This window comes from Convolutriloba macropyga, chromosome 5, assembly GCF_964194025.1.
Source record: "Convolutriloba macropyga chromosome 5, txConMacr16.3, whole genome shotgun sequence".
NCBI lineage: Eukaryota > Metazoa > Xenacoelomorpha > Acoela > Convolutidae > Convolutriloba > Convolutriloba macropyga.
This window is the reverse complement of record NC_134472.1, coordinates 75,548,971-75,574,758: the sequence shown is the minus strand read 5'-3', so window position 1 is coordinate 75,574,758 and position 25,788 is coordinate 75,548,971. Positions and strand designations below refer to the sequence as shown.

The 25,788-nt window shown below is 36.5% G+C and overlaps 2 protein-coding genes across 3 annotated transcripts in view; both read left to right on the top strand.

The window, feature by feature from the left end:
* Positions 1 to 25,788, top strand: part of LOC142339658 (signal peptide peptidase-like) — a 144,548-nt gene that overhangs the window by 43,385 nt on the left and 75,375 nt on the right. The window lies entirely within an intron of this gene.
* LOC142339657 (sodium leak channel NALCN-like) overlaps positions 1 to 25,788 on the top strand; it is a 93,358-nt gene that overhangs the window by 46,950 nt on the left and 20,620 nt on the right. The window contains exons 16-24 of one of the 2 annotated variants that reach the window (XM_075389853.1): positions 1,272 to 1,409; positions 1,775 to 1,897; positions 5,263 to 5,491; positions 6,297 to 6,545; positions 11,056 to 11,261; positions 18,180 to 18,300; positions 18,814 to 18,975; positions 19,645 to 19,785; positions 20,048 to 20,122. In XM_075389853.1, coding sequence (XP_075245968.1) covers positions 1,272 to 1,409; positions 1,775 to 1,897; positions 5,263 to 5,491; positions 6,297 to 6,545; positions 11,056 to 11,261; positions 18,180 to 18,300; positions 18,814 to 18,975; positions 19,645 to 19,785; positions 20,048 to 20,122 — 1,444 coding nt within the window. Of the gene's footprint in view, positions 1 to 1,271; positions 1,410 to 1,774; positions 1,898 to 5,262; positions 5,492 to 6,296; positions 6,546 to 11,055; positions 11,262 to 15,870; positions 16,010 to 18,179; positions 18,301 to 18,813; positions 18,976 to 19,644; positions 19,786 to 20,047; positions 20,123 to 25,788 lie in introns of both variants that reach the window. The other variant, XM_075389852.1, reaches the window with a different exon arrangement.

Sequence of the window (25,788 nt, the reverse complement as noted above, 5' to 3'; positions counted from 1 at the left end):
GAACCATAAGTTATTTGAGGGCAATTGATAGCCTGTCAGCTTTTTCAGCCTATCAGTATTATGATCATCTTAATTATTTCGGATTTTTTAACGTTATCAAACGTTTTCAATAATATGAAATTTTACTGCATTTTGTTTTTCTTGGTGACAGTGGTTTAAGTTTCACCAATTTTTAGATCAGACCTGGGGAGGTAATGAGTTAATGGTTTTACACAAAAAATATGCCTTCCGCTGCATTTACGGTTTTGTTTGTGAAGTTTTGAGGCTTCGAGTCGCTTCCGGAATTCTTCCGGCTATGTTTTACAATTCAAAGAATTTGAATTGTATTGGGGCGCTGTCTTTTTTATGATCTGTTCACACATTTTCATGATTTTTGAAGTCAAATCGGAGGAGTGATTTTGGTCACGCCGAAACAGGAAGTGGAGCAAAAAGGCGAGTGGTTTTGCCGCGTGAAATTTTTCGCTCTAAATTTAAAGTAGAGTGAGAAAACGGTGTTTGAACAAATATTCGCTTTCTCGCTAGTGGTTTTTTGTTCACATGCGGCAATTTCACTTTGATTTTTACAATTTTTTCAATTTTTTGGATCAGATTTTTTTCTAAATGGTTTTCCCAATCCATTCATAGTCCGTTCTAGGTCTAGTTCTCTGTTTAGTCAATGAAAATTCTTTGAATTGTACGTCAGGACTTGTCCTGCTATTTTTTTTTGTTTCGTCGTCTTACGCTCTTTTTCGTTTTACATTTGTTCACACAGCAAAGCTGGAAAAGTCAAAATTTCTGAATTACTTTTTCCTCTCACTAACGGCGTTTGCGCAAGTGACGTCATTTCTCACTCTCTTTAGCAAAAGTTTTTTGCGTGATTAGATTTTGATAACAAGTGACTTACCTCACTCAATAAAATGTCTTTTGCACTTTAAAACTTAAGTTTAATTTGAATTTGTTTAAGGTCAAAGGAACTCATATGTGCCGTAAAGGTCCCTAATAAGAGGCTTCTGCGGGATGAATTTTAACAAGCTTTATTAATTTATCGCTGAATGTTTTTTTACCTAGCTTTTTGAGTGGCGTCGATTTTTTTTTCAATTTAGATCTGTGTCTGTTTCTATCTCTATTATATGGCACGCAGGTCTATTCTTTCGCAGCTAATCCGGCAATCTGCCGGCTATGTTATGTAGATTGTTATTCAAGTATAACAAAATTATTATTATTTACTCTCGAATTGTTTAGTCGTACAGCTGCTTGCTGAACCATTACTTGTTTGTTCGATCGTGTTTTAGGTCTGGGTCAGTCAAACTGGGTATGAAGCTGGATCAAACAAAAGAAAATGGCCATGTTTCCGCATTCACTCCTGTGAAGACAAGAGATCTCGACATAAAAATACTCCAGGAAAAGACACAACAGGCCGAGATCAAAAGGTACCTTATCACCTGCAATTAATAATTTAGAAACTATCTGATTGGAAAAGTTTTTTGACATGAAAATAGTTCCTACTTTTACACTTGAAATGACGCCATACAAATTAGACATACAGCTCAACAACAAAATCATTGAGTCGACAATTCAACCATGAACTCAAGATTTTTTTTTTCTACTTTAATGAAGGCGGAAATGAAATCCAATTTCAATTTTGAATTATTGAATCAAAGTTTTTTTGGCTCCATGCCCAAATTTCTAATAACTGCTTTTTTGTCACATTTCCGATAGATATTGCTACATTTTACGAGTAATTTTGATGAAATTATGGATCGATAACGTTTACAAATACTATCTTTGTGCATAGGAGTGCGAAGGAAGAGAATCTACGAGAGAACCATCCTCTGTTCGACACTCCTCTCTTCATGGTCGGCAGAGAAACAAGGCTGCGCAGGTTCTGCCAATTAGTCGTCAATGCCAAATACAATCCGTTAGTTTCGAGAGTGTCAAGATTCATATTATTATAGCTGCAAAGCTGTAAGCTGAGCGGAGCTATATTGCGGTGCTCTTGGTTTTTTACAATTCAAAGAATTTGAATTGTATTGGGGCGCTGTCTTTTTTTACGACTCGAAGAGGAGTATTGGTTTTCTATCGATCTTTTTTTGCGGCCTCAAAGAGGAGTATTGGTTTTCTTAAGGTTTTTTTTACGGGAAGTACTATTCGTTCAGACTATGTTTTGACCTAAAAGCGAAAGTGAGTAAAATTTCCGTGTGAACTAATTTATTCTGAGCGAGAGAAGTTTTTTGATCATGCGTTGCGTTTAGTGAATGACATTATGACTTTGAAAAGTAGTTTTTGACTGATTGGCACATAGAGATAAATTTTTAGCCGTTTTTCGTCTAAGTGGCCCATTTATTTACTTGTAATATTGTTTTGTGTAGAAATAATTTTTGTTCCATCCTATATTGAAATATAAACCTCGGAAATTGATACCACAGTGTTTTGGAGGGCCTGAAATTGCGTTTGAATTTCAAAATTGGCACATATTTTTTTGGTTTTTTTGATTAATTTTTAGGCTTTTTATTGCTGTGAAGCTGTAAGCTGAGCGTAGCTATATTGCGGTGCTCTTGTTTTTTTTTGTTTCGTCGTCTGACGCTCTTTTTTCGTTTTACATTTGTTCACACAGCAAAGCTGAAAAATTCAAATTTTCTGAATGACTTTTTCCTCTCATTAACGGCATTTGCGCGCGTGACGTCATTTCTCACTCGCTTTAGCAAAAGTTTTTAGGTTATTTGCGTGATTAGATTTTGATCATACGTGACTTACGTCACTCAATAAAATGTCTTTGCACATCTTTCTACCTCGATGTAATTTATTTTTATAAAAATTGTACATATGCTAATCCGAGTTTGGTGGTTTGTTTCTAATTTTTTTGTTTTTTGTTTGTATTTAGGTTTTAATTACTAGAAATAATCTTTTTGTGCAGCATGAGGGACTTTAATTTCTTTTTAATAAAATTCAATCATTTGTTGGCATTAAGTTTTTGAAAATCCGTTAAAATTTTTTCATAAATGAAGTCTCAAAAGTTTTTTGACCATTTTTTGCAGAATGCTTCTCATGTTTGAATTCTGCTTTTTCTTTTTTTTGTTCTGTTCTGGAGAATGGGTCTTTGTCTCGGAAAGCTCCTTGTCTTTTCTATGTCTCGAATGCTGAACAATGTAATGTTTTCGTTTTTCTTGATTTTTTTTAAATTGATGTTTAACTTTCAAATATCAAGAAGTGGTCTTTTTGATACGATGTTCTTTACATTGTGCCCATCTTCTTCTCATTCTAGTTTGTACCATTCTAGATTTGTCCTGGCATCCACGTAATATTCGTTAGTTTGATTTTTTCAGTTTATAAAAAATTTGATGTTTTCACCTTTTTCTTGATTTTCGTGATTTCTTTGGTTTGCAATTGATTTCATTCAACGTAAAGCAGTGCTGAGGGTTTGCTAGAAATCCTTTTCGAAAATTTTAACTTATTACTATTTTAGTGCAATTTTTTTCCGGTCTTGGTATTGTTTTTAAACGATTTTTGCCTTTGTATTTTTTTTCTGTTGCTTGTGTTTTTTCTATGATTAATTTAATTTTTGAATTAGTTTGAAGTCATATCTGGAATATATAGAACAAGGAAGAAATATGTGATGTTTTTTTTCTTAAATGCAGTGATTAGATTTCTGATTTTAGTAGTTTTCTGACTCGTAATTTTGAGCATTCTTTTTTGAAAAGTTTTATTTGGTTTCTAAGATTATTATCTGCCATTTGCTTTCGCGATCTTTTTGAGATTGGAATCATGTATTATTTGACGGCCATTGATAGCTCCGTCAGTTTTCTTCAGCCTATCAATATTTTGACCATCCTAGTTTTTTTGGAATTTTTGAACGTTACCAAACGTTTTCATTTATATAAAATTTTGCTGCATTTTGTTTATTTTGGTGACAGTTGTTTAAATTTGACCAATTTTTAGATCAGACCTGGGGAGATAACGAGGTAATGATTTAATACAAAAAGTAATGGCACCAGTTGCAAATAAGGTTTTATTGTGAAGTTTTGACGCTTCGATTCGCTTCCGGAATTCTTCCGGCTATGTTTTTTTGAGATCTGTTCACACATTTTCATGATTTTTGAAGTCAAATTGGAGTAGTTATTTTTGTCACTCCCAATCAAGAAATGGAGCGAAAAAGCAAGTGGTTTTGCGGCGTGAATTTGTTTGCTCTAATTTTGAAGTAGAGTGCGAAAACGATGTTTGAACAAAATTTCGTTTCTCGCTAGTGGTTTTTTTTGTTCACATGCGGCAATTTCACTTTGGTTTTTACTGTTTTTTCAATTTTTTGGATCGGATTTTTTTTCTAATTGGTTTTCTCAATCCATTCGTAGTTCATTCTAGGCCTGGTTTTTTGTTAGAATCCATTTTTCTTCTCTCGCTAATGATTTTTTGTTCTCCCTAGCGGCATTTTGACATTGATTTTCTGTTTTTTTAACTGATTTTTTTTAGAAATGGTTTTTCCAACTCACTCATAGTCCGTTCTAGGTCTAGTTTTTTGTTTAGTCATTGAAATTCTTTGAATCGCACGTCAGGACTTGTCCTGTTATGTTTTGTTTTGTCGTCTCTTTTTCGTTTTTCATTTGTTCACACAGCAAAGCTGAAAAAGTCAAGTTTTCTGAATTAGTTCTTCCTCTTACGGCGTTTGCGCGCGTGACGTCATTTCTCACTGTCGTGATTAGAGTTTGATCACAAGTGACTTACCTCACTCAATAAAATGACTTTTGCACTTTAAAACGTAAGTTTACTTTGAATTAGTTTAAGATCAAAGGAACTCATATGTGTAATAATGGTCCCTAATGAAAAAGCTCCTGCGGAATGAATTTTAAAAAGCTTTTTTAATTTATAGCTGAATGTTTTTTACCTAGCTTTTTGAGCGGCGTCGATTTTGTTTCGATTTAGATCTGTCAATTAAAAAGCGTGTAAACATAGCCGGCTGATTGCCGGAATAGCTGCGAAAGAATAGACCTGCGTGCCGTATTGTAGAGATAGAAACAGATCTCTATCATACTGCACGCAGGCCGGCTATGTTTAACAGGCTTTAACGTGAACCCTCATTGCTAAGATCCTAACATATTATTTTACCTAAATTTTGGAAATCTACCGGCGAATAATTTTATAATATTGATTAATCCAATACGATAAAATTGATTTTGCTACAAACGGTATATTTTGCGGCAAAGGTTTGCGTGTGATCATTGCCATCGTCTGCAAGCATCGTTATAGAGGGTTATTTGGGGGGGGAATAAAGTTTGCGTGTGATTATTTCAGAATTGGGCGTGACCGGCGCACTGGTCTGATCAAGCGCTCTACCTACCAACCCTTCCTTGACCTGTTGGCTCTTGTACCCTATCTAGACTGGGGCATGATTCTCGTGACTATAGTCTCTGCCTGCTCCATGATGTGCGAGACTCCCTTCTATCGTGTCACTGAGAACGAGGAGTTGCAAGTCACTGAGTACATATTTGTGGCTGCTATGTCACTAGAACTGACATTCAAGGTTATTAGAAGCCATCCAAACAAGTTTCTTAATTGCTCTTGAACGAAATGTGGAGAAATCAATCCTTGGTTTTTATGCAAAAATTTTTGCTTGACCGTTTTGCTCTAGAATACTTTTTCGCTGACTTGAGTGATTTGACTTTTATTTCACATAGAGCACCACTGCATTGCTTGCATTAAGTTGTGGTGAATTTCTCTAAGAGCAGTAATAGAGTCTTAAATGCGCAACGCACCAACAATACTGGTAAGGAAAAATGAATGGTTTAAGTAATGGTTAAGTGACTCTTCTTGAAGTCACTGAGAACTTGTGGCGTTTATCGAGAAACGCGAAGCGGTTCGAGATATTAAGTCAGAATTTCGAAGTGACTTCTGCAGAGTCACTTGGCCATACTTAAAACACGAAACGCGCACGTTTTAAAGTGACGAAAGTCAACGAAATTTAATTTCTGGCTTAAGTAGCAACTTCTGGCATTTTGACTTCTGGCACTGCAGACTTTCGGCATTTTAAAATGTGCACGCGAGTGTTTTAAGTGTTCCTTATGTTAATTGGAAATCTACAGGCATTGCCCAGTTAGTGTTTTAGTGAGTTCGAGTTTTATCCGGTTCACATTTCTTTTGCTGAAAAAAGAACTAATAAAAACTTGAAATATTTCTAAAAAAGTGATTGTATTGACCACGCTTGTTTTGAGAATCCAAAAGAATTTTACGACTAGTTTGACAAAATTGGGTTTGGTCAAGCAGTCACAGTGAATTTTAGGTTACATGAAATGAAAAAAGTACAACCTCATTTCTTGATGTTTTCGTAGATGTTGGCGAATGGTCTGTTCTTCACTCCGAATGCAGTGATAAAGGACTTTGGGGGAGTGATGGACATGTTCATATACTTGAATGGTCTCGTATTCCTCGCCTGGCTCCCAGAAGACATCCCCTCCCACTCATTTGCCCAGTACCTGATGGTTGGCAGGTGCATGCGACCTCTGAGGATATTCTCACTGGTTCCCGACATGAGGAGAGTTGTGTATGAATTGGTCAGGGGTTTCAGAGAGATATTCTTGGTTAGTTGAACATCTGTAAATCTTTCATAAGATTTCTTGCAGAATAAACAGCTTGGGTCCGGCAGCTTCTGTTCATCATTTCGTCAACCTTTTCGTCAAATTATGCACAGCCTAGTTTTTTGTGATCATTACCGGTACAGCTTAACTGATGCACATCATATATGCAAAATTACTCAGAGAATTTAGGATGAGTGTAGTAAGCAGTTTTTTCTTACTTGATCTGATATTAATTACAGAAAAAATATTCAAACCCTGCCAACAAGAACTGCAAGTATTGTCCTTTTAGTGTACAACTACTGCACTTGCAATTTTGACCTGGGGTATATATAATACGGTAATGAAGAATAGAAAAAAGGTGGGCTGTGCAGATAAAAAGCTTAAAACAGTGAAGTTACATCCTCTCTTGAGCTGATGGTCATTAATTGCTCTGAACCGAAATTTGTAACAATTATATTATTTCTGCTGTCTTCTTTATGCGAATTTTCGCTTGACCGATTTTTCGTCTGAGCCATTTGACTTTTCGTCCTCAAAAACGGGATAAACAGGTAGCGCGCAGTGGGCATTAACTTGTCTTAGAGCCTTTCAGCTCAACAGTCTCAAGTATGCGATTCGCAGAAACTGGTTCGGGGACGTATACTCATGGTGTGAAGGGCGGTTCTTAGAGTTTGTCCCCCCACTTCACCCCTCTTCCACATCCCCCCTCCCCCAATCCTCACCCTTGCACATCTTTCACGACGTAAGGACGTTCCCGGTGCAGCCAAAGAAGCGCAAAACGCCATAATTCATTAATTTATTACCTTCGACTCAACTTAGTGCCCTCAGACCCCCTCAGGAGCTATATGCTCAATTGTTTTCTATACTCAATTTCAGCCGATCGATGTCTGTATAGTACAGAGTTATGTGTTGTACCTTTCAAGCATAGAATCTATATATTAATTCTAGCTCGAATGCTGTACCACCATGTTGAAGCTCCTATCCTTACATGTTTCAATGGTCCTTAAACATGCAGCGTAACGTAATGCATGCGTTTTGAGACGCGCTTATATCGCAATGTTTAAGCTCCTAATTTGCTCACGTTTTAGACCCATAAAGCATGCCGCATAGCAAAAAGAGCAAGTCAAATAGCCACTAACCAATAATTTGATCATTAGAAAGGTCAATAGACCCAAGCAGTAGGCGTCAGTTGCGTAGAGCATAAGACCAATGACAATCATGCGAAGAGCAAGGGTTGGTTGGAGTCTATTTAAAAGCGGAAAAGGACGCATACTTTCCTGGACGAGAAACTTGAGAAGTTGTTTCTTTTTTCTTTCGTTCTTTTTTTTTATTTTCTTGGTTTTCAATCGTTCTTTTTGGTAATATTTTTGCCCCTAATCTGCTCATAATTTACGTTCATTATGCCTGACGAAACAGGCGAGCCATTAAAGCTATTAATCAGAAGAACAATAGACAAATGCAATAGGCATCGTTAGCGTAAGCGATAAGACGTATGGCTGTTATGCGAGGGGCATGGGTTCGCACCCGAGTTAATGCAAAAAAATGGTTTTGGTTTTTTTTACCCAAAAAACGAGTAATTGTTGTTTTAATCCACTCCAGTCTGTCATTGCTTTCTTTCTCTTTCTCTTTAATTTTTATCTTTCTTTGTTAAAGTTTTTTATCTCTATCTATATATTACTTTTAACTCGAATGCTGTACCACTATGTCTAAGCTCCTATCCTCACATGTTTAAGCGTTCCATAAACATGAAGCCTAACGTAATGCATGCGTTTTGAGACGCGCTATATTGCCGTATTTAAGCTCCTAGTTCGTTCTTTTTTTGCACTCATAAAGCATGCCGCATAGGAAAAACAAACGAGCCAAATATCCACTAACCAAAGATTTTTTCATTGAAAAGGTCAATAGACGTGGGCAATAGACATCAGTAGCGCAGCGAATAAAACCAATGCCTGTCAAGGGGGCAGTAGGTGTTCAAAGGTTGATAGACGCATAGTTTTCTTGACTATACATTTGAGAAATTGGTTTTCTTTTTTTGATTTCTTTTTCGTTCCATTTATTTCGTTCCTTTTCGTCTGTTTCCTATCTTTTCCAATCTTTCTCTTCTCATATTGCGGCTTCTAATCTGCACATATTTTGCGCTCGTTACGCATGTTAAAACAGTCGGGCCAATAAAGCCATTAACCAAAATATTGCTTCTTCAGAAAAAAAGCAATAGACAATTGCAATACGCATCGGTAACGTAAGCGATAAAACCTATGGCTGTTAAGCGAGAGGCATGTGTTTGCACCCGAGTTGATGCAAAAAATGCGTCGAGTATTTAATTAATTGCTCGTCATTCACTTTTCGTTTTCAAAAACGGGATAAACAGGTAGTTCCCAGTGGGTATTAAGTGCTCTTAGAGTCCTTGAGCTCACTAGTCTCCAATTTGCGATTCACAGAAACTCTTTTGGAGGTTTATAATTATGGTGTGAAGGGCGGTTCTTACAGGTTAACCCTCCCCCCCACACATCAGCCACCCTCAATTCACCCCCCAATCCCTAGCACTGCACATCATCCATTCAGACCGTAGGGGCGCCGTGCAGCTAAAAACCGCCCTCCCACCGTCCCCCCCCCACTGTTGCCCAGCCCCCCCCCCCCCCATCAGCCCCCCGGTGACCCCACTGCGCTCATTTAACGCCCCTTCAATCAAGCTTGAACTGGCCTCTCTGTACCTCTGCTAGCTATTGACAAAGCCAATTTATCGCCGATCGTTTGAGAGCAATTTGCCCGACGTTATTCGGTTATGTTTAAAGAATTTTTCTTGAATTTTTTCTCACACGATTTATCAGCGTTCAAAATTGCTGTTTTTCACTATTTTTGTTCCTTTCGATATCTTATTTCCCAAGTTTGCTGTGGTTAAGACTTTTGGCATGTAGATATGAGGTTCTCCGGCTTTGCCACCACTGCCTTTCTAAAATATTCTGAGTATTGCTAATTTGAACTTTTGACATTTTTGCTTTCTGTCATTGATTCCCTCAAGGTTTTTTAAATGTTTGTACTCATTTAAAGAGACTTCTAGTCATTGCTTTTTTTGTTCTTTTATTACATGATTCATAAAACAGTAAATCTAATTTTGTAGCTGTTTGCAAAATTTTTATTCCATTTTGAGCGCATAGTGTTAGTTTGATTTTGCTGTAAAAATGTTAAATTTCATGTTTCTTAATTCAATTTTTTCGATTGTGTTTCGGGATTTCCGCTATATTTCTCCAGCTGTTCGTTTTACCTTTCGAGCACTCATTGAACTACGCAGTGTAATGAATACGGTCAAGCTCGAAAGAACAAAATCAAAAGAAACGGGATAAACTGATAAAACCCAGTCAATAAGTCATAGTTGATTAGTTTATCAAAGTTCATTAGAGCGATTGCTAGCTGTCATGAGTATTAAGCACAATAGCCTTCGGTTTAGAATCTTAAGAGTAAGTTTGACCTTGGTATACATATATGTAAATATAATCATAAGTATAAAGTATAGGTACAAATATAACTAAAAGTATAAATATAACTCTAAGTAGAAGTAGAAGTTTCTAAGAATCTTTCTGCTACTGCACGCCAAATTAGAACAATTTTTGACAATTAGAAAAAGTTCTGGGAAACAATTCATTCAAAAATCTGTTTTTGTTTCAATCCCGGTTTTTTTCAGAGGGGGGTCAGTCAGTGGAGGCTATTTGCCGCCTATGTTCTAAAAGTGCACCCTGAAGGAATCTTAATTCATCATAAGTATTGAAAACAATTTACTCTACGTAGTTTTTATTTGCTCTCAAACGAAGTTTGTGTCAATTCTATTAGTCCTATGTTCTTGTTATGCGATTTTTCTCTTGGCCAATCTTTTGTTTGACCTATTTGACTTTTCGTCACCAAAAACGGGATAAACAGGTAGCGCCCGGAGGGCATTAAGTTCTTTTAGAGCTTATCAGCTCAACAGTCTCTAAGTATGCGATTCACAGAAACTGTTTCGGAGACGTATACTCATGGTGTGGAGGGCGGTTCTTAGAGTTTGATTCCCCCACTTCATCCCTCTCATGCATCTCCCGGCCTCAATTCACCCCCTCCCCCCATTCCCCGCCCATGTACAAGTTGTTTTTTTGTGTTCTTGTCTTTTTTTTTAAAAAAGGCATCATAAAAAGTTCAGTCAACTGTTTTTAAATCCCTGTTCTGGGTGCTGCTTTTGGCTAATAGAAAATTTGGAAGTTCTCGTCTAACTTCAGTTATAGTTTATTTATGTCTGGAAATGTCAAATCTTTATTTTGCTCCACAAAGTTTGCTTTTTGTGCTCTCTTAGCAAACGCACATCACCGAACCGGGTCTTTCCCATTATAGCCCCCCCCATGAAATTATAGCCCCACCCCCATTTTGGTATAATTACTATGATTGGGGAGGGGCTATAGATTATCCGACCACTAAGCTGGGGGGTGGGGCTATGATAGGAAAGACCCATCTAGCCTCTAGCCTACTTGTTACAAATTGTTTGCATGTTTAGGTGTCAGTTCTCTTGGTTGCTCTCATCTTCATATTTGCTAGTTATGGAGTCCAGACATTAGCTGGGAAGCTGTACAGGTGTAATGACGTTACAATTGGCACCCAAATGGAGTGCACGGGCAACTACATGCAGAAGATAGCTGTTGTCAAGTACCTACACATTGGTACCCCTGAAGAACTGCCCTCTATTTATGTCCCTAGAGTCTGGTAAGGATACGTCATATATATTACTGCTTCGGTAAATCCTTTTTTTCTTCGGAATAATTCTTCTGTCCCGAAGCATATCCGGGTCAAAATTTCATTTTAAATATTCTTTTTAGTTATATTCTGAGATAATATTCTAAGCAAGTGTATGCTTAAAACTGTACCAGTGAACAGGTGAGACTGTGAAGATGAATATATAACCGTAGTTTATTGAAAACTCAATTTGTCCATTTTTATAGTTTCTTGTGCAATTTGTTGCCTGAATGCAAACGTAGGATCTTTCTCATCCCGAAAACGTATGCTAATATTTTAAAGCGGATTCGTTTGTTTTCCTTTATGGGGCGTGAATAACCAGCTAAGAAGTGCTACTGTCCTCAACATTTCGTAGATCAAACGTTATTGGGGGTAAAAGATCCTTTATTGAAAGACATATATTTGCGGAATGAAGCGGATACATGTTTCCCTTTATTTTTGTGTACATGTGCTTTTCGGCGTCAATTGTTGATATTTGCGACCTTGCCGCTAGTTTACAAGAATGCTAAATTTCTGTTCATTTTGTGTTCCTTCAGTACCTAGTTAATTGCTATTTTCCTAAACTGAATTGGTGAAACCTGTTGTTTTTGTAGTTTAGAAAATTTTGAATGTTTGTTTAGAGAGTAATAAGTTAAACAAGGAGGCTTGCTAATGTGCGATGGCACATAACGTTCCGGACCGACTGATCCACATTGTTATTTTTTATAGCCGCGAAGCGATAGCGGCTATTATTGGGGACATCGTGTTTTTTATAATTCAAAGAATTTGAGAATTGTATTGGGTTGTTGTCTTTTTTTAAGATCTGTTCACACATTTTCATGATTTTTGAAGTCAAATTGGAGTAGTGATTTTGGTGTGTTTTTTACTGTTTTACTATTTTCCGGCAATCTTCCGGGTATGTTTTTAATTGCTGCCCTCATCTTCTAAGCCGGCTATTATAGCGCTCCTAATTTTTTTTTACTTCGTCGAACAAAAAAATGCTTTGCTTTACCTCATTTTGGCGCTTTATCAACATTTTGCCTTCAAATCTTTTTGACTTATCTAGGCTAGTTTTTCTCTTGTCTCATTCTGCTAAAAGTGATTTTGAACATCAGTTGATCAGCAAAGCAATTCAAATTCAAAATGAACAGAGTCAGTGTAAAAATTGAAGTCGGAAATAGAAACGGGATAAACCCATAAAGCCCAATTTTAGATGCCCGCTATTTTAACGTCGTTCCTATAAGTCTTAGTTACCATCTCTAATGCTTATTGGTATTGATAGTAGCCACTGTTGCCTCTCTCTAAGAAACAGAAGTATGTTTAACTACGAAATGCCATCAAAATAAATCCGACTTAAAAAATATCTTCTATTCTTTCAATACCAATCATGCTTATTGGAATCAACGGCGGCTATTTTCCGGCATCTGCCGGGTATTTTTTGGATCAGTTTTTTTTCTAGAGCGTTATTCCATTTCTCGCTAGTGGTTTTTTGTTCACATGCGGCATTTTGACATTGATTTCCTTCTTTTAATTTTTTCTCTCTCTTCTTTGTTTTTTTAGAAATAGTTTTCCCAATCAACTCATAGTGCGTTCTAGGTCTAGTTTTTTTGTTAAGTAAATGAAAATTTTTTGCATTGTACATCAGGACTTGTCCTGCTATGTTTTTTAATTCGTCGTCTCCATCGATGATTTTTACGACCTGACTTCTTGGAGTTGACTTTTTCAATGACTTCAGTGACTTTACTGCTTTGCATTTAATATTTGTGTGCGTGACGTCATTTCTGCATTTAGATCGATAGCGTGACTTACATCACTAAAAAAATCGACTTCTGAACTTCCCTATGGAACTTAAAATTTTATGAACATTTACTAGTTAAAGATCAATAGTGTGCATCTAAGTAGTGCCAAACTTATATGCCCTAATTCTTGAGCATTAGTCTTGAGTTTTTTATTTGAATATCAATTTTGAAAAAGCTCTTCTAGGGCTTCTTCCTTATAGACGGTATGTGTCATAAAATTGACAGTCCGAATCTAACCCAAAAAGTCTAGTGGTCTATTAAAGGGCTGGTGGTCTATCTTATTTCTTTTGTTGTTTCAATTCATGGAAGGCCACAAACGTCTATCGCGGCTATTTTCCGGTAATCTGCCGGCTATGTTAATTGTCTACCAATTGAAGCAGAGATATACATCTTTTTATAGAAGGCGAACTAGTGTGATCTCTTTTATTTCACTAAAATGAACACTCGAACAAACGAAACCACGCACATAAAACCAACTCTGATTCAATTTGTCAAGTAAAAAGGAAACTTTTATCAAGTGAACAACTTATTCTACCAAAAGAAAAATCTATCTTAAATTCTCAAATTGGACCTATGAGTGGATGTAGAAGTGCAAACTTGACCGCGAAACTAAATTATAAATTGAATTGAGAATGCAAAATCAGATCTAGAGGTCACTCAAGGAACATAATCACAAGGTAATTCACGATTGAGTTAAGTCATGTTTGCTCTTGGAGCTTATCAATCGAATGTTCTATCAAAATGGTTACCAATTCATGTAAACAAACATGCAAAAACAGACAGTAACACTCCATTTGATTTATTTTGAAAAATTTAGGGAGTGAAGTTTGGAAAAGCAGATTTAACCTCACAGTGAATTCCAATAACTATACCGCTAAACACAAGCTCAGCGGTTTGTGTTTAAACTACCAGGACATCTTGTTAAATAAATTAATAATTTTCTTTACACGTCGACAAAACAAAAAGCCAAAATGTTTCCAAAATCTTACTTTAGGAAAAAAAATGTAAAAGCCATTTCTTGTCAAATAGACACACTCAGAAGTTCCAATTATTAAATTAACTCAAGCAGCAGTCAAATTAGTTTTTGCGTCCAATTTTAAACAACCAAGTTTAAACAAAAAAAACTAACTGATTGAAAAACCAAATAAAGAAAAATTTGAAAACTCTCTAAATCTAAATAAATGGCGTCGATTTTATATCTGACTAGATAAAACGAAATATGGATTCAGATTTTTCTCATTATTGGCCTTTGGAGACTTTTGGCTGAAGGAGATCGAAGCGCGATTGCTGGAGTCAGTAGTTCCTATTTTGTAATTTTAACTCTGATAGATTCTTCAAAGCAACATGCCTGTATACAACAAAAGTTAATAATGCCAGTGATATCATTTTGTCCTATTGCACAAGAATGAACACTAGAAATGGAACGACAGACATGAATTGAAATCTAATGACTTCCGCAATTTTGTAAAATATGTTTTTTATCAAATAAACAACGAGATTTACCACTATTTAATCACTAAAAATTAGATTCAGAAATCAACATTTGTAACCGTTTTATTTGAATTTCAAATTGTGCCGCCACCCAAGTTAGATAATCACAAGCTAATTCAGGAGTGAGGTATATCAGGTTTGCCCTTGGAAGTTACCAAACATACGTTCTCTCAAATTATTTATCAAATCATATAAACCCATATATGCAAAAAACAGAAAAAATAGCAGCAATTTTGGTGTTAAAAAATAGCATAAACATTTTGGTGTTTTAATTTCAAAAAGCAAATACATGCACGCAAAAATTTCAAAAACTGAAGGTACTAAGATTAAGCGTACGCTATTTAGTTTGAAGCAGCTAGAACCTCTTGTTAATCAGAAAAATTGTTAATCCCAAGTCGACAACAAAATTTTGAGGGGCACGTTTTTCCGCAATCTGTTTCTATTTTTGCACAAATTTTAAAATCGTTTGCTGTCGGATGGAGAAATTTCAAAAATAATTGAAATTTCAGAAGTTTCAATTATTTCTTTAGACAACCAGTTGGCCTTGTAAGCAATCAGTAAACCATCTAATTTTAAAAAGAAAAACAAATGAGTGATAAACCATATTTAGACAAAATTTAAATACGAAATTTAGTGGCGTCAATTCAGAGATACTTCTCATTATTGTCTTATGAAGAATTTAATGAGATTGAAGGGCAAGGCAACAACAATACTACGGGAGCTAAACGCTCGCTGTTCTTTTGAGAGCAGTTCGTCGGACGTCTAGTCGGCAATGATCTTAATATTTTTTAAGCTGAATATTAGCTTCGATATTAAGTATTGGCTTCAATATGTTCAAGTAATGTTAAAGTGTCAGGCTTCTGAGAGAATTGAGACCAAAATTTATATAAAAACAAAGCTTTCTACTTTTCCCAAACAAAATCATTTTTAGCAAATACTTCTTGAATGCAAAAAAGATCCGTATAATTAAAAATTGGTTCAAAACTTTCGTTTAACATTTTATTGGAGCAAAAAGAGAACAGAGAAGGCATTTGGAGAGATTTAATGTCAGCTATTGTTTTCTTCATCATTGGGGTAATTTTATTTGTTTCCTGCTGACATATTGCGTTTATTCATTATCCCTATGATTCTTCAGAAAATTAAAGGAAAAGTCATGCTATTCTAAAATTATAAAACTACGGTGTGGGTTAGTCGACGTGCTTCTGGTGATTGTCTGTCTCTTTTTCTTTTGCCTTTTCTATCTTGTATTCATAACCTGTTAGTCTAGTAGTATTAGCCAATGTGTACATGTCTCTATCTGTGTGGGTTAGGAGTGGTCCTCGTACCTTCGGCTTTGACAGCCTCCCCCAAGCCATGCTCACTCTATTCGAGTGTTTGTCGCTAGAGGGATACAAAGAGGTCGCCGACTATCTCAATGACATGTCGGACACCCTCCTCCCTCGCAAACAGGTGAGTTGCGCACCTGGATACCCTCTTTGCCACAATGAAGGCATGAAAGCCTTACACTGTCATGAGATAAAATAGTCATAATTGCCAAAACAAAATTCTCATTGACAAGCTGGTGTCTTATTGGCTAAATATGGCCATCCAAGACCGATAAGGTGCTAACGACTGCAGAATTACCCGTTCTGCTCTGACTTCAAAGCAGTTATCGGGTTAAAACAGCGGCTCTGAGTCGATAGCTTAATTGGCCGAAAAAAGTCATTGGCTTTTTTGTAACTATACAGACCTGAAACGCCAGTCAACTTGGTAAGTAATATAAATGAGACATCTTTGAATGGAAGCCTAAATGTGAGCTAACATGCATGCTTTATTTAATAAGCGACTTTTCTAATTAATAGAAAAGTCAATTATGTAAGTTTTACTACTCCAACAAAGGCAATTGAACTGATTCTACTATGTCCACTTTTTCAATCTTTTACTTTATGAAGCTTGATCCGTTTTTTGCTACAATATATGGTCCATCGTTCGGATCAGTTGGTTAATTGCTCTCAAACGAAGTTTGTAGCAATTATTTTAGTCCTGTCGGTCTTTTTTATGCGATTTTTCGCTTGACCGATTTTTCGTCTGACGCTTTTGACTTTTCGTCCTCAAAAACGGGATAAACAGGTAGCGCCCAGCGGGCATTAAGTGCTCTTAGAGCCTTTCAGCTGTTTCAGCTCAAATTGTTTTGGAGACTTATACTTATGGTGTGAAGGGCGGTTCTTAGAGGCTGAGACCCCCCCCCCCCCCCCCCCCCCCGTGGCTAGCTACTGACGAAGCCAACCGCTCGCCGGTTGTTTGAGAGCAATTCGCCCGACGTTAGTCGGTTATGTTTTGTTTTTTTTTGTGGCTATTTAATGTATTTGACCATTTCTCTCATGTCCATATCAGTGCCCGTGCGTGTGTGTGTGCGAGTTTTGACCACTATCTCTATCTCTTCTGTGATGACCTCTATCACTAATTAATGTCATTCATCACATTGTCTATTTCTGATGTGATGTTCATTTGCTGCTAATCCATCATTAATGTGATGTTGTTTGCTGTTTGTTTCATCATCTCGGTCACTATGACCACTTTTATCATGCTGTCCCTTCTTAAAACACTCTTCCAACATTTGTTTCAAGTGTTGACGCCTGATTAACTTTTTCATGATATTCAACACTGCGCCGCAAAAGGTACTCTTTGGGACTTCATGAATGGCACTCAGCTGGTTCAACTAGCATAAATTGATTTTTTCGTTTTTTTTTTCAAATTAACTAGGATCAAATGGAGGAACCAAATTTATCACGAGCCATTCTATGGATAAGTTCAAATTTGAAATTGGTCCTGTTTATCCGCAACTAGAAACGAGATGACCCTATTTATGCAATTTTTTACATATTAGGCTTTCCTTCACTTGCGTCTAATTTATCAACAGATATCGTGGAAAACAGAGACAACAAATTCGAGTAAATTAAATCACGAAAAGTGTATGATTTGCGGCGTAATTAAACCGTAATGCTGTTCTTCAACTTTCTCATCACTAGAGAGCAACAATTAGTGATGGATTTTATTGCGATAGTTCCAACTATCGTTTCCATTATCATGATAGTTTTAAGGAAAATTTGCCATTTATCGATAATGATTTTGGTGTTCACTGTTGCCAAAATTCTCAAATTAATCCTCTTTCTAACTATCTGCCGGCTAACATACTCATATTACCATGGCACATATTATCAATGGTTGCGATGGGTTTTGTTGCTTACTAATTTCATCATGAGCAATCTATTCCTTCGGTTAGATTTTCTTGAAAGTTCATGGGGGAGGCTCTACAGCAAAAGGAAAAGGAATATCAAATGTTTTTAAAAAAATGCTCTTGAAGTTTCAAGGCACCGAGCTTTTCTACTAATATAAAAAAAGCCCCCCCCCCCCCCCCCCCCCCCACCTATGAAACATCACAGCATCATATGTAAATTTACCGCAAAAATACATTCTCATAGCATCGTCAAACAGAAACAAGGCACTATAACTCTTTGAGAGCTGCCTCATATAAGTTAATTCTCTTCTAATGGTGTGATTGTTAACTATGTTCCGACCTCCACACGAAGGCAAAAGGTATGGTAGGTTTAGGGAGGGTGGAAATGGGGTGGTGTTTTAGGGCCAATCCTCGCAACTTTAACTTTGACAACATCTTCAGTGCGATGCTGTGTCTGTTCGAAGTGCTCACACTAAAAAGCTGGTACGAGATCAGAGATGTCATCATGAAACAGACGGGCGAGGTCACTTCTCATCACTAACTCATTTCATCCTAAGTTCTGATTCACTATCAATTAGTTTTCATGCATCATGGTTAGGTCTGCTAATTTCGACTAAGTTAACTAATAGGATCATTTGGTGGAGTGAAGCTATTATTCGTGTTTTTACTAACTAGTTCTAAATTCATCTAACTGCATTGAATCATTTGGTGGAACGCAAACTAAATGAATGATCGATTATTTGGATATCTTGAACTATATTTTTTTGAGTTTTAACAGCTAATAGCATCAATTTAATGTATATGTGGTTTAAGGTTTCGATCATTTCATATAAACAATAAGCGGTCATCAACAGCAAGTTCTGCCCTAAATGTACATAAAATGATTTGATCACCTTTAGCAACTTAATGGCTTTAGAACATTGGAGCACTTTTAAATCGACAACCGTAAAAACTCAATAAACCAAATGGCCAACCAAGGCTCCAAAATGTGTATTTACTCACACCTTTAGAGTAGGGTTAATTGAATGCGTTACAGGTGAACGGGTTGTTTGTTCACGTGTTCGTCTTTATCGGGTGCCTAATTGGGGTGACTCTGTTTGTGGGAGTGATCATCGCCAACTTCCAGGAGAACAACGGCCGGGCTCTCCTCACAGTAGACCAGAGGAGGTGGGAGGACCTCAAGAGAAGGCTATCACTTGTACGTAAACGCGTGCGATAATTTTAGTATTTATTCAGATAAAAAATCCTGCTGTTACTCGACACTTGTGTTTTCTGTCATTATTCAATGGTAAGTAATTCCTCTCTAACGAAGTTTGATGAAATTATTTTAGCCCTTCGTCTTTTAATGCAAAACTTTTACTTGCCCGTTTTGACTTTTTGGGTGATTTTTACGTTCTTATGTTTTGTGTGATCTAAATCGCTATCTTTTTCACAATTTTATGCAGCTTTATTCAATTGGCTGAAGTATAATGAAAAAAATGCACCAAAATTGGTTTAATCTTTTCACTTTAAACCTTAACAACGATCTACAAGACAGCACCCCTTCCTCCCCCTTCCATCAAGTAGTTCGCGCGGAATTCGTTCGAAGATAGTCAAAATTGTTTGAGGTTGATCACCTATACCTCAGTCAAAGAAGGAGTGATATGGCCATATTATTGCTGACTGATTTTAGGTTTTAAATAAGATCTGGCAATATAGACGTCCGTTTTTATTAAAAAATATACTGCTAAGTTGTCAAGTTGCACGTTCTGAAGGGGGTTACAATTTCCAGTACAATATTTGAGGTTCGCTGACATTCGTTTGAACCACCTAAGGATTATGTCTATTCATTCCCTGATAGTTAGTTAACTGTCTTTGTGTTGTATAGGTCCAACCCCTGCACCTGCCTCCTCGTCCGGGTGACAGGTACTCGTTCAGACAGTATGTCTACGACCAGATCATGAGCAAGAGGGCCAAACGATTCATCGCATTCCTAGCTGTCGCTCAAAGTTCACTCCTTTGCATCAAGGCTAGTTTTACTCTTTTCTCAACAGTTTTAATTCTGACAGTTTGTTATCGGCACAGCTTCAATTAGCGATGCAATATAACTTGAGAACACTAACCGGCTATCAAAACTGGAACTCGAATCGGATATCTGTTTGAATATTTAAATCAAATAGGTTACATCTATTTAAATCTAGTAAAAATACGTCTATTTCGACAAGGATTTTCTCACTTTTGCGGATTCTGGATTTTGATGTCTAAATGTAAATTGGTTGCTTCCGTTTTAGTGGGAGAGCAAGAATGACCAGTCTATCTACTTGGCTATCCTATCAGCTCTATTCAATGTCCTCTTCACTGGAGAGGTGAGACTCAAGTTGCATTCACCAACCATGATGTTATGAATCATGTCAGTTAACTGTTTAATAGCCGCTGTCAGCCTCTCAGCGGCTGTTATTTAGGCGCTCTCCTTTTTTTACAATCCAAGAATTGGATTGTTTTGGTGCTTTGTCTGCTTTTGTAAGAAGTTTTCACACAATTTTGATCTTTCAAAACGGTTTTCACACAATTTTGATCAATGACTTTGATCTTTGAAATCGGGGTAAACAGGTAAGGTCAAGTAGGCATTAAGTTTGATTAGAAGCCCTAATGTAGCTTTAGTAGTCTTTTAAGTGCTGAAGCTGCTAGCAGGGACTAAATTCAAGGTTAAAAGGTCATTTTTAGGAGTTTTTGAGCCCAAAATGGAGCAATTTATCAAGTTTTTTGTTATTTTCTAAAGTTTATTGTTTGATTAGACTTGAATTGACGTTTTCCAAAATTGTTAAAGGTCTGTTCCAAGATATAATTACTTGTTATAGCCATTTTTTGAGCTTTATGTTGTGGTAATGCAAACAAATTCACGAAAAATGATACTAAATTTTAATAGCCGCCGTCAGCCTCTCAACGGCTATTATTTAGGCGCTATATATTTTTTTTAAATTCGCTTTACCTTTTGATCACGTTTTACATAAGTCAGATGATTTTCACGTTTGACTTCTGACTTACTCCACTCGGTGTTTCAACTGAATGGATTTTAAATTCTTTCACGCATTGAATTACGCATTGTGGTAAATACTGTCAAAGTCAAAAGCTCAAAATAAAAAAAAACGGGATAACCGATATATTCCGTTCATTAAGTCATTGGGAATTAGGTTATCAAAGTTCATTAGTGTGTTTGCTAGCTGACATTAGTGTTAAGCATATTAGCTTTCAGTTTAGAAGTTGAATTATATAGTTTTAGAATCCAACTGAAACTGCACGTAAAATTTTTGACCTTAAAACGGGAAAAAAATGGTCAATGTGTCTCTTCTTTTCAGCTTCAATCACAATGTGCGTCAAGCGCTTCACTGGTGGCTGTTTTCCGGCAATCTGCCGGCTATGTTTGCAATTTTCCTTCAAGTTCTTTTAAAATTCTTGTCATTTGTTGGATTTTTCCAGACTCAGGGGCAAAAATCTGCTCGAGGGTTTGGCAATCAGTTGCTGCATAATTTCTTATATCAATAGAACCGTTTTCGACATTTTCTTGTCACGATTATTAGCAAATCTTTGAAAAAACTTTCTATTTTTGATGTTTTATAAATTGTTGTCATTAATTGACGTTTTGCTGCCTCATAGCTCAGAAAACCTTCTCTAGAGTTTGATAATAGGTTTCTGCATAGTTTTTTATCGGCAACTAAGTTGTTTTCAACTTTTCAATATCACGAATTTCTCAGCAATTTTTTGATTAAATTTTAAAATTTTTGTCTTTTGTTTGTTTTTCTTGTCTCAGTGGTCTGGTAACCTCCAAAAGTTTGCTAGTATGTTACTGGATACTTGCTATGGGCAATATAATGGTATTCATTTGATATCAAAAATTTCTGCGTTTTTTCGATTCTTTCATGCATTCAATTACGTAATGTTGTGAATACGATCGAAGTCAAAAGTGCGAGGTCACAATTGAATTACGCAATGTAACGAATACTTTCAAAGTCAAAGGGTTAAAATTGAAAGAAACGGGATAAGCATATAATACCCGGTCATGATGTCATGATGCATAAGGTTATCACAGTTCATTAAAGCGATTGCTAGCAGGCATTAGTTTTATGCTTAAAAGCCCTCAGTTTAGGAGCTGAATTTAGTGTAAGTTTAGAATCTAACCGAATATGCAGAACTTTACACACCAAATATTAAGGACACTTTGATACTTGGAAAAGTTCTGTCAATTTCTTTCTCTCAATTTTTCTTATTCTGTTTCATTCCCAATGTGCTTCAAGCGGGTCAATGGTGGCTATTTCCCGGCAATTTGCAGGCTATGTTGAATTGCTCTCAAACGAAGTTTGTAGCAATTATATTAGTCCTGTCGGTCTTTTTTTTTATGCGATTTTTCGCTTGACCAATTTTTCGTCTGACGCTTTTGACTTTTCGTCCTCAAAAACGGGATAAACAGGTAGCGCCCAGCGGGCATTATGTGCTCTTAGAGCCTTTCAGGTCTGTTTCAGCTCAAACTGTCTTGGAGACTTATACTTATACTTATGGTGTGAGGGGCGGTTCTTAGAGGTTGACACCCCCCCCCCTTTGTTGACCCCCCCACCCCCACTATTGGCTCCACCCCCCACCCACCGCGCTTTTGCCCCCCCACCCACCCAGTGCTGCCCCCATCAGCCCCCGGTGCACCCCCCCCCCCCCCCCCCCCCCCCCGTGGCTAGCTACTGACCAAGCCAACCGCTCGCCGGTCGTTTGAGAGCAATTCGCCAGACGTTAGTCGGTTATGTTTTGATTAGAAGCAACGATAGCGCTGCTGGGGAGCTTATATTGTGTTTAATAGCCGCCCTCATCTTCTCAGCCGGTTATTGTAGCGCTCCTATTTTTAACAATTCAAAGAATTTGAATTGTATTGGGGCGCTGGTTTTTTTTTAAGATCACACATTTTTCAATGACTTGGATCTTTCAAAATGGGATAAACAGGTAGAGCCCAGCGCGTATTAAGTTTCATTAGAGGCCCAAGGTGGACGTTAGTTGCCCTTCACGTGCTTAGAGTGGTGCAGCTGTTGGGATGGGCTCAATTTAAGGTCAAAAGGTCATTTTTAGGAGTTTTGGGCTAAAAATGTTGCAATTTTTCATGTTTTTTTGTAATTTTTTTGAGTTTTTGTTTGGTCTTAAGTTTAAGTTTTTGAAAAATCACGAAGGCCTTTTGCGAGACAAAATTACTTGTTATGACCGGTTTATGAGCTATATGTTTTGGTACTACAAATACAAACACACAAAATGATTCTAATTTTTGCTTTTTTTTCAAATTTTTTGAGAATTTTGTCAGTTTTTGAGTTTTTTCCAGCTTCAGGGGCTAGAAAAGGTCCTTTGTGTTTGGATAATAAAGCACTGCATAGTTTCTTGTAATATTGGATTGGTTTTAAACATTTCATTGTCCCAAAATTTTTTTTTAATCAAAATCTGCATTTTTTTTTCAAGGTTTCCTAAATTTTTCGTCGATTTTTGATATTTGTCCATTCTCAAGTGCCAAAAAATTTATTCCAGGGTCTGATAAAAGGTTTCTGCATGGTTATTTGTGTCAGTAGATTTGTTTTCAACAGTTGAACCTGTAGATTTTTGTAAATATTTTGATAAAATTTGCAATTTTCAAGTTTTTTCAAAACTATTGTCTTTATTCAGTTTTTCTTGCCTTAGTAGCCAGCTAACCTGATCCAGGGTTTGATAGTATGTTATTAGATAGTTGAACGTTATTCAAACATGGCAATTAAACGGTTTTCAACATTTTAATAGAACGAATTTCTATTTAAAATTTTTGTTTTCTAAAAATTACTGCCTATGGATCAATGCATTTTTTAATGCTTGGAATTTGATTAATGGATAGCCTCTAGAGACACAGAAATGATTCTGAAGATGTTAATATCACGATTTTCAGCAAAATTTCATTAAAGTTTGCAATTGATTTCAATTTTTAATCTTTTTGGTCATTATTGAGTTAATCGATCTTCAAGGGCCAATGAATTTTTTCAGGTCATGCAGATAAAATACTGGTCTGATTTCAAAAACAAAAAAGGTCTTAAACATATTTTTGAATTATGTATATTTGAAGGAATGAAATTTTGCATTAGGGGTAAAAGTTTTTTTTAATGAGTCTTTTTTTGTTTAGTTTGTTTGATTGCTTTAGTTTCTCAATTTTTTGAGATGGATTTGTTCGGGTTTTGGCTGCCATTGCTCAATTGATCTTCTTGTCAGGTAGAGTACTTCTAAGTTTTTGATTCAATTCTTTGAATTGTATTTCAGGACTTGTCCTGCTATGTTTTTTTTACTTCGTCGAACTTTTTTTTCGCTTTACCCATTTTGCCGCTTTTTCGACATTTTGCGTGAAATCTTTTTGATTTCTCTAGGCTAGTTTCATTCTTCTGTCATTCTGCTCAGTCATTTTAAACATCAGCTGCTCAGCAAAGCAATTCAAAATGAAGAGAGTCGGTATAAAAAAATCAAAGTCAGAAATAGAAACGGGATAAACCCATAAAGCCCATTTTTAGATGCCCGGTACTTGAACTTTGTTCTCATAAGTTTTAGTTAGTAACTATAATGCTCATTGGCATTGATACTAGACCCTCTAGCCTCTCACTGAGAGACAGGAGTATGTTCAATTACGAAATGACATCAAAATAAATCGCGCTTAAAAATGTTTTAATACAAAAATCACTTTTTGTTGATATTTTCTTTTCTCTCCAATAGAGTTATGGGAATCAACGGCGGCTATTTTCCGGCGCTATTTTTTGATAGCGCTGCTGGGGCGCTAATATTGTGTTTTGAATTGTTGAGAGCCTGAAGCAGTTGTTTGTATTTTATTAGTCTGTGAAGCATCACAGTGAACAAGACGGAAAAAATGAATTCATGGTTAACAGCTTTGTTATCTTCCCAGCTGGCTGCTTTGGTACTCCTATTTTATAGCCGAGCCGTCAGCCTTTCAACGGCTATTATTAAGGCGCTCTTATTTTACAATTGAAAGAATTTCAATAGTACTGGGGCGCTCTATTTTTATCGACTCGAAGAGGAACATTGGATTCCTTGAGGTTTTTGATAGCCGTCGTCAGCCTCTCAGCGGCAATTAATTTAATTGCTCTCGAACAACATATGAAGCAATTATAGTCAAGCAAAAGCAGTTGTAAGATAGGGTAGCACAAGAGAGGGCATGATAGATGACTGGGCATTGTTTCAGTTCGACCCCCCCCCCCCCCCTGGATGGCAGTTTTCGCACCCATAAAAACTATGCTTATACAGGTTTGCAGCCCTTTCTAAGTACATCCCGTTCTAAATCTGCACCCGCTCTGAATTAGATTGGCCCGCTTGTCGTTCGAGAGCAATTGGTCCCGTGTTATTCGGTTTTTGTTCTTTACCGGATTTGCTATTTGTTCAGGCGGCATTTTGACCTATAAGAGAAAGGGAGTAAAATTGCCGTGTGAGCCTCTGAGCTGGTTAGACTGCCAACTGCTTGACTTTGAAAAATCTTTTGACAGAATGGTTGATACATAACTGATCTTTGCCAAGTTTTTTTTTGTACATTTCACCTCAATGTTTGCTTGTATTTTGTTTTGTTTTAGAATTAATTTTTCGATCCATGTTGCATTAATATTTAACCCTCAAAATTTAGTACCACTGTATGTTTGAGAGCCTAATACTCCCTTTGATACTTCATGCACTGAACACCTGTATTTTTCATTACGTGCGTCTTTTTTTAATAAAATATTGCACATACAACTTCCAATTTAGCAATTTTATAATATTGTTCTTATTTTTATTATAATGACTGGGAAATTTTTTTGCGTCCGCAGGGTTTTGAATTTCACTTTCATGTTATTAACAATTTAGTTTATTTTCGGCTTTGATTCTTTGAAGTTAGTTAAAATTGGCAAATCAGCAAAATATTTAGAATCTGTGAATAGGGTTTTCAATATTTTAGTGAGGTGACTAAATTTTAATTTTTTAAAACATCAAATGCCAAATAATGAGATTTCCTTGT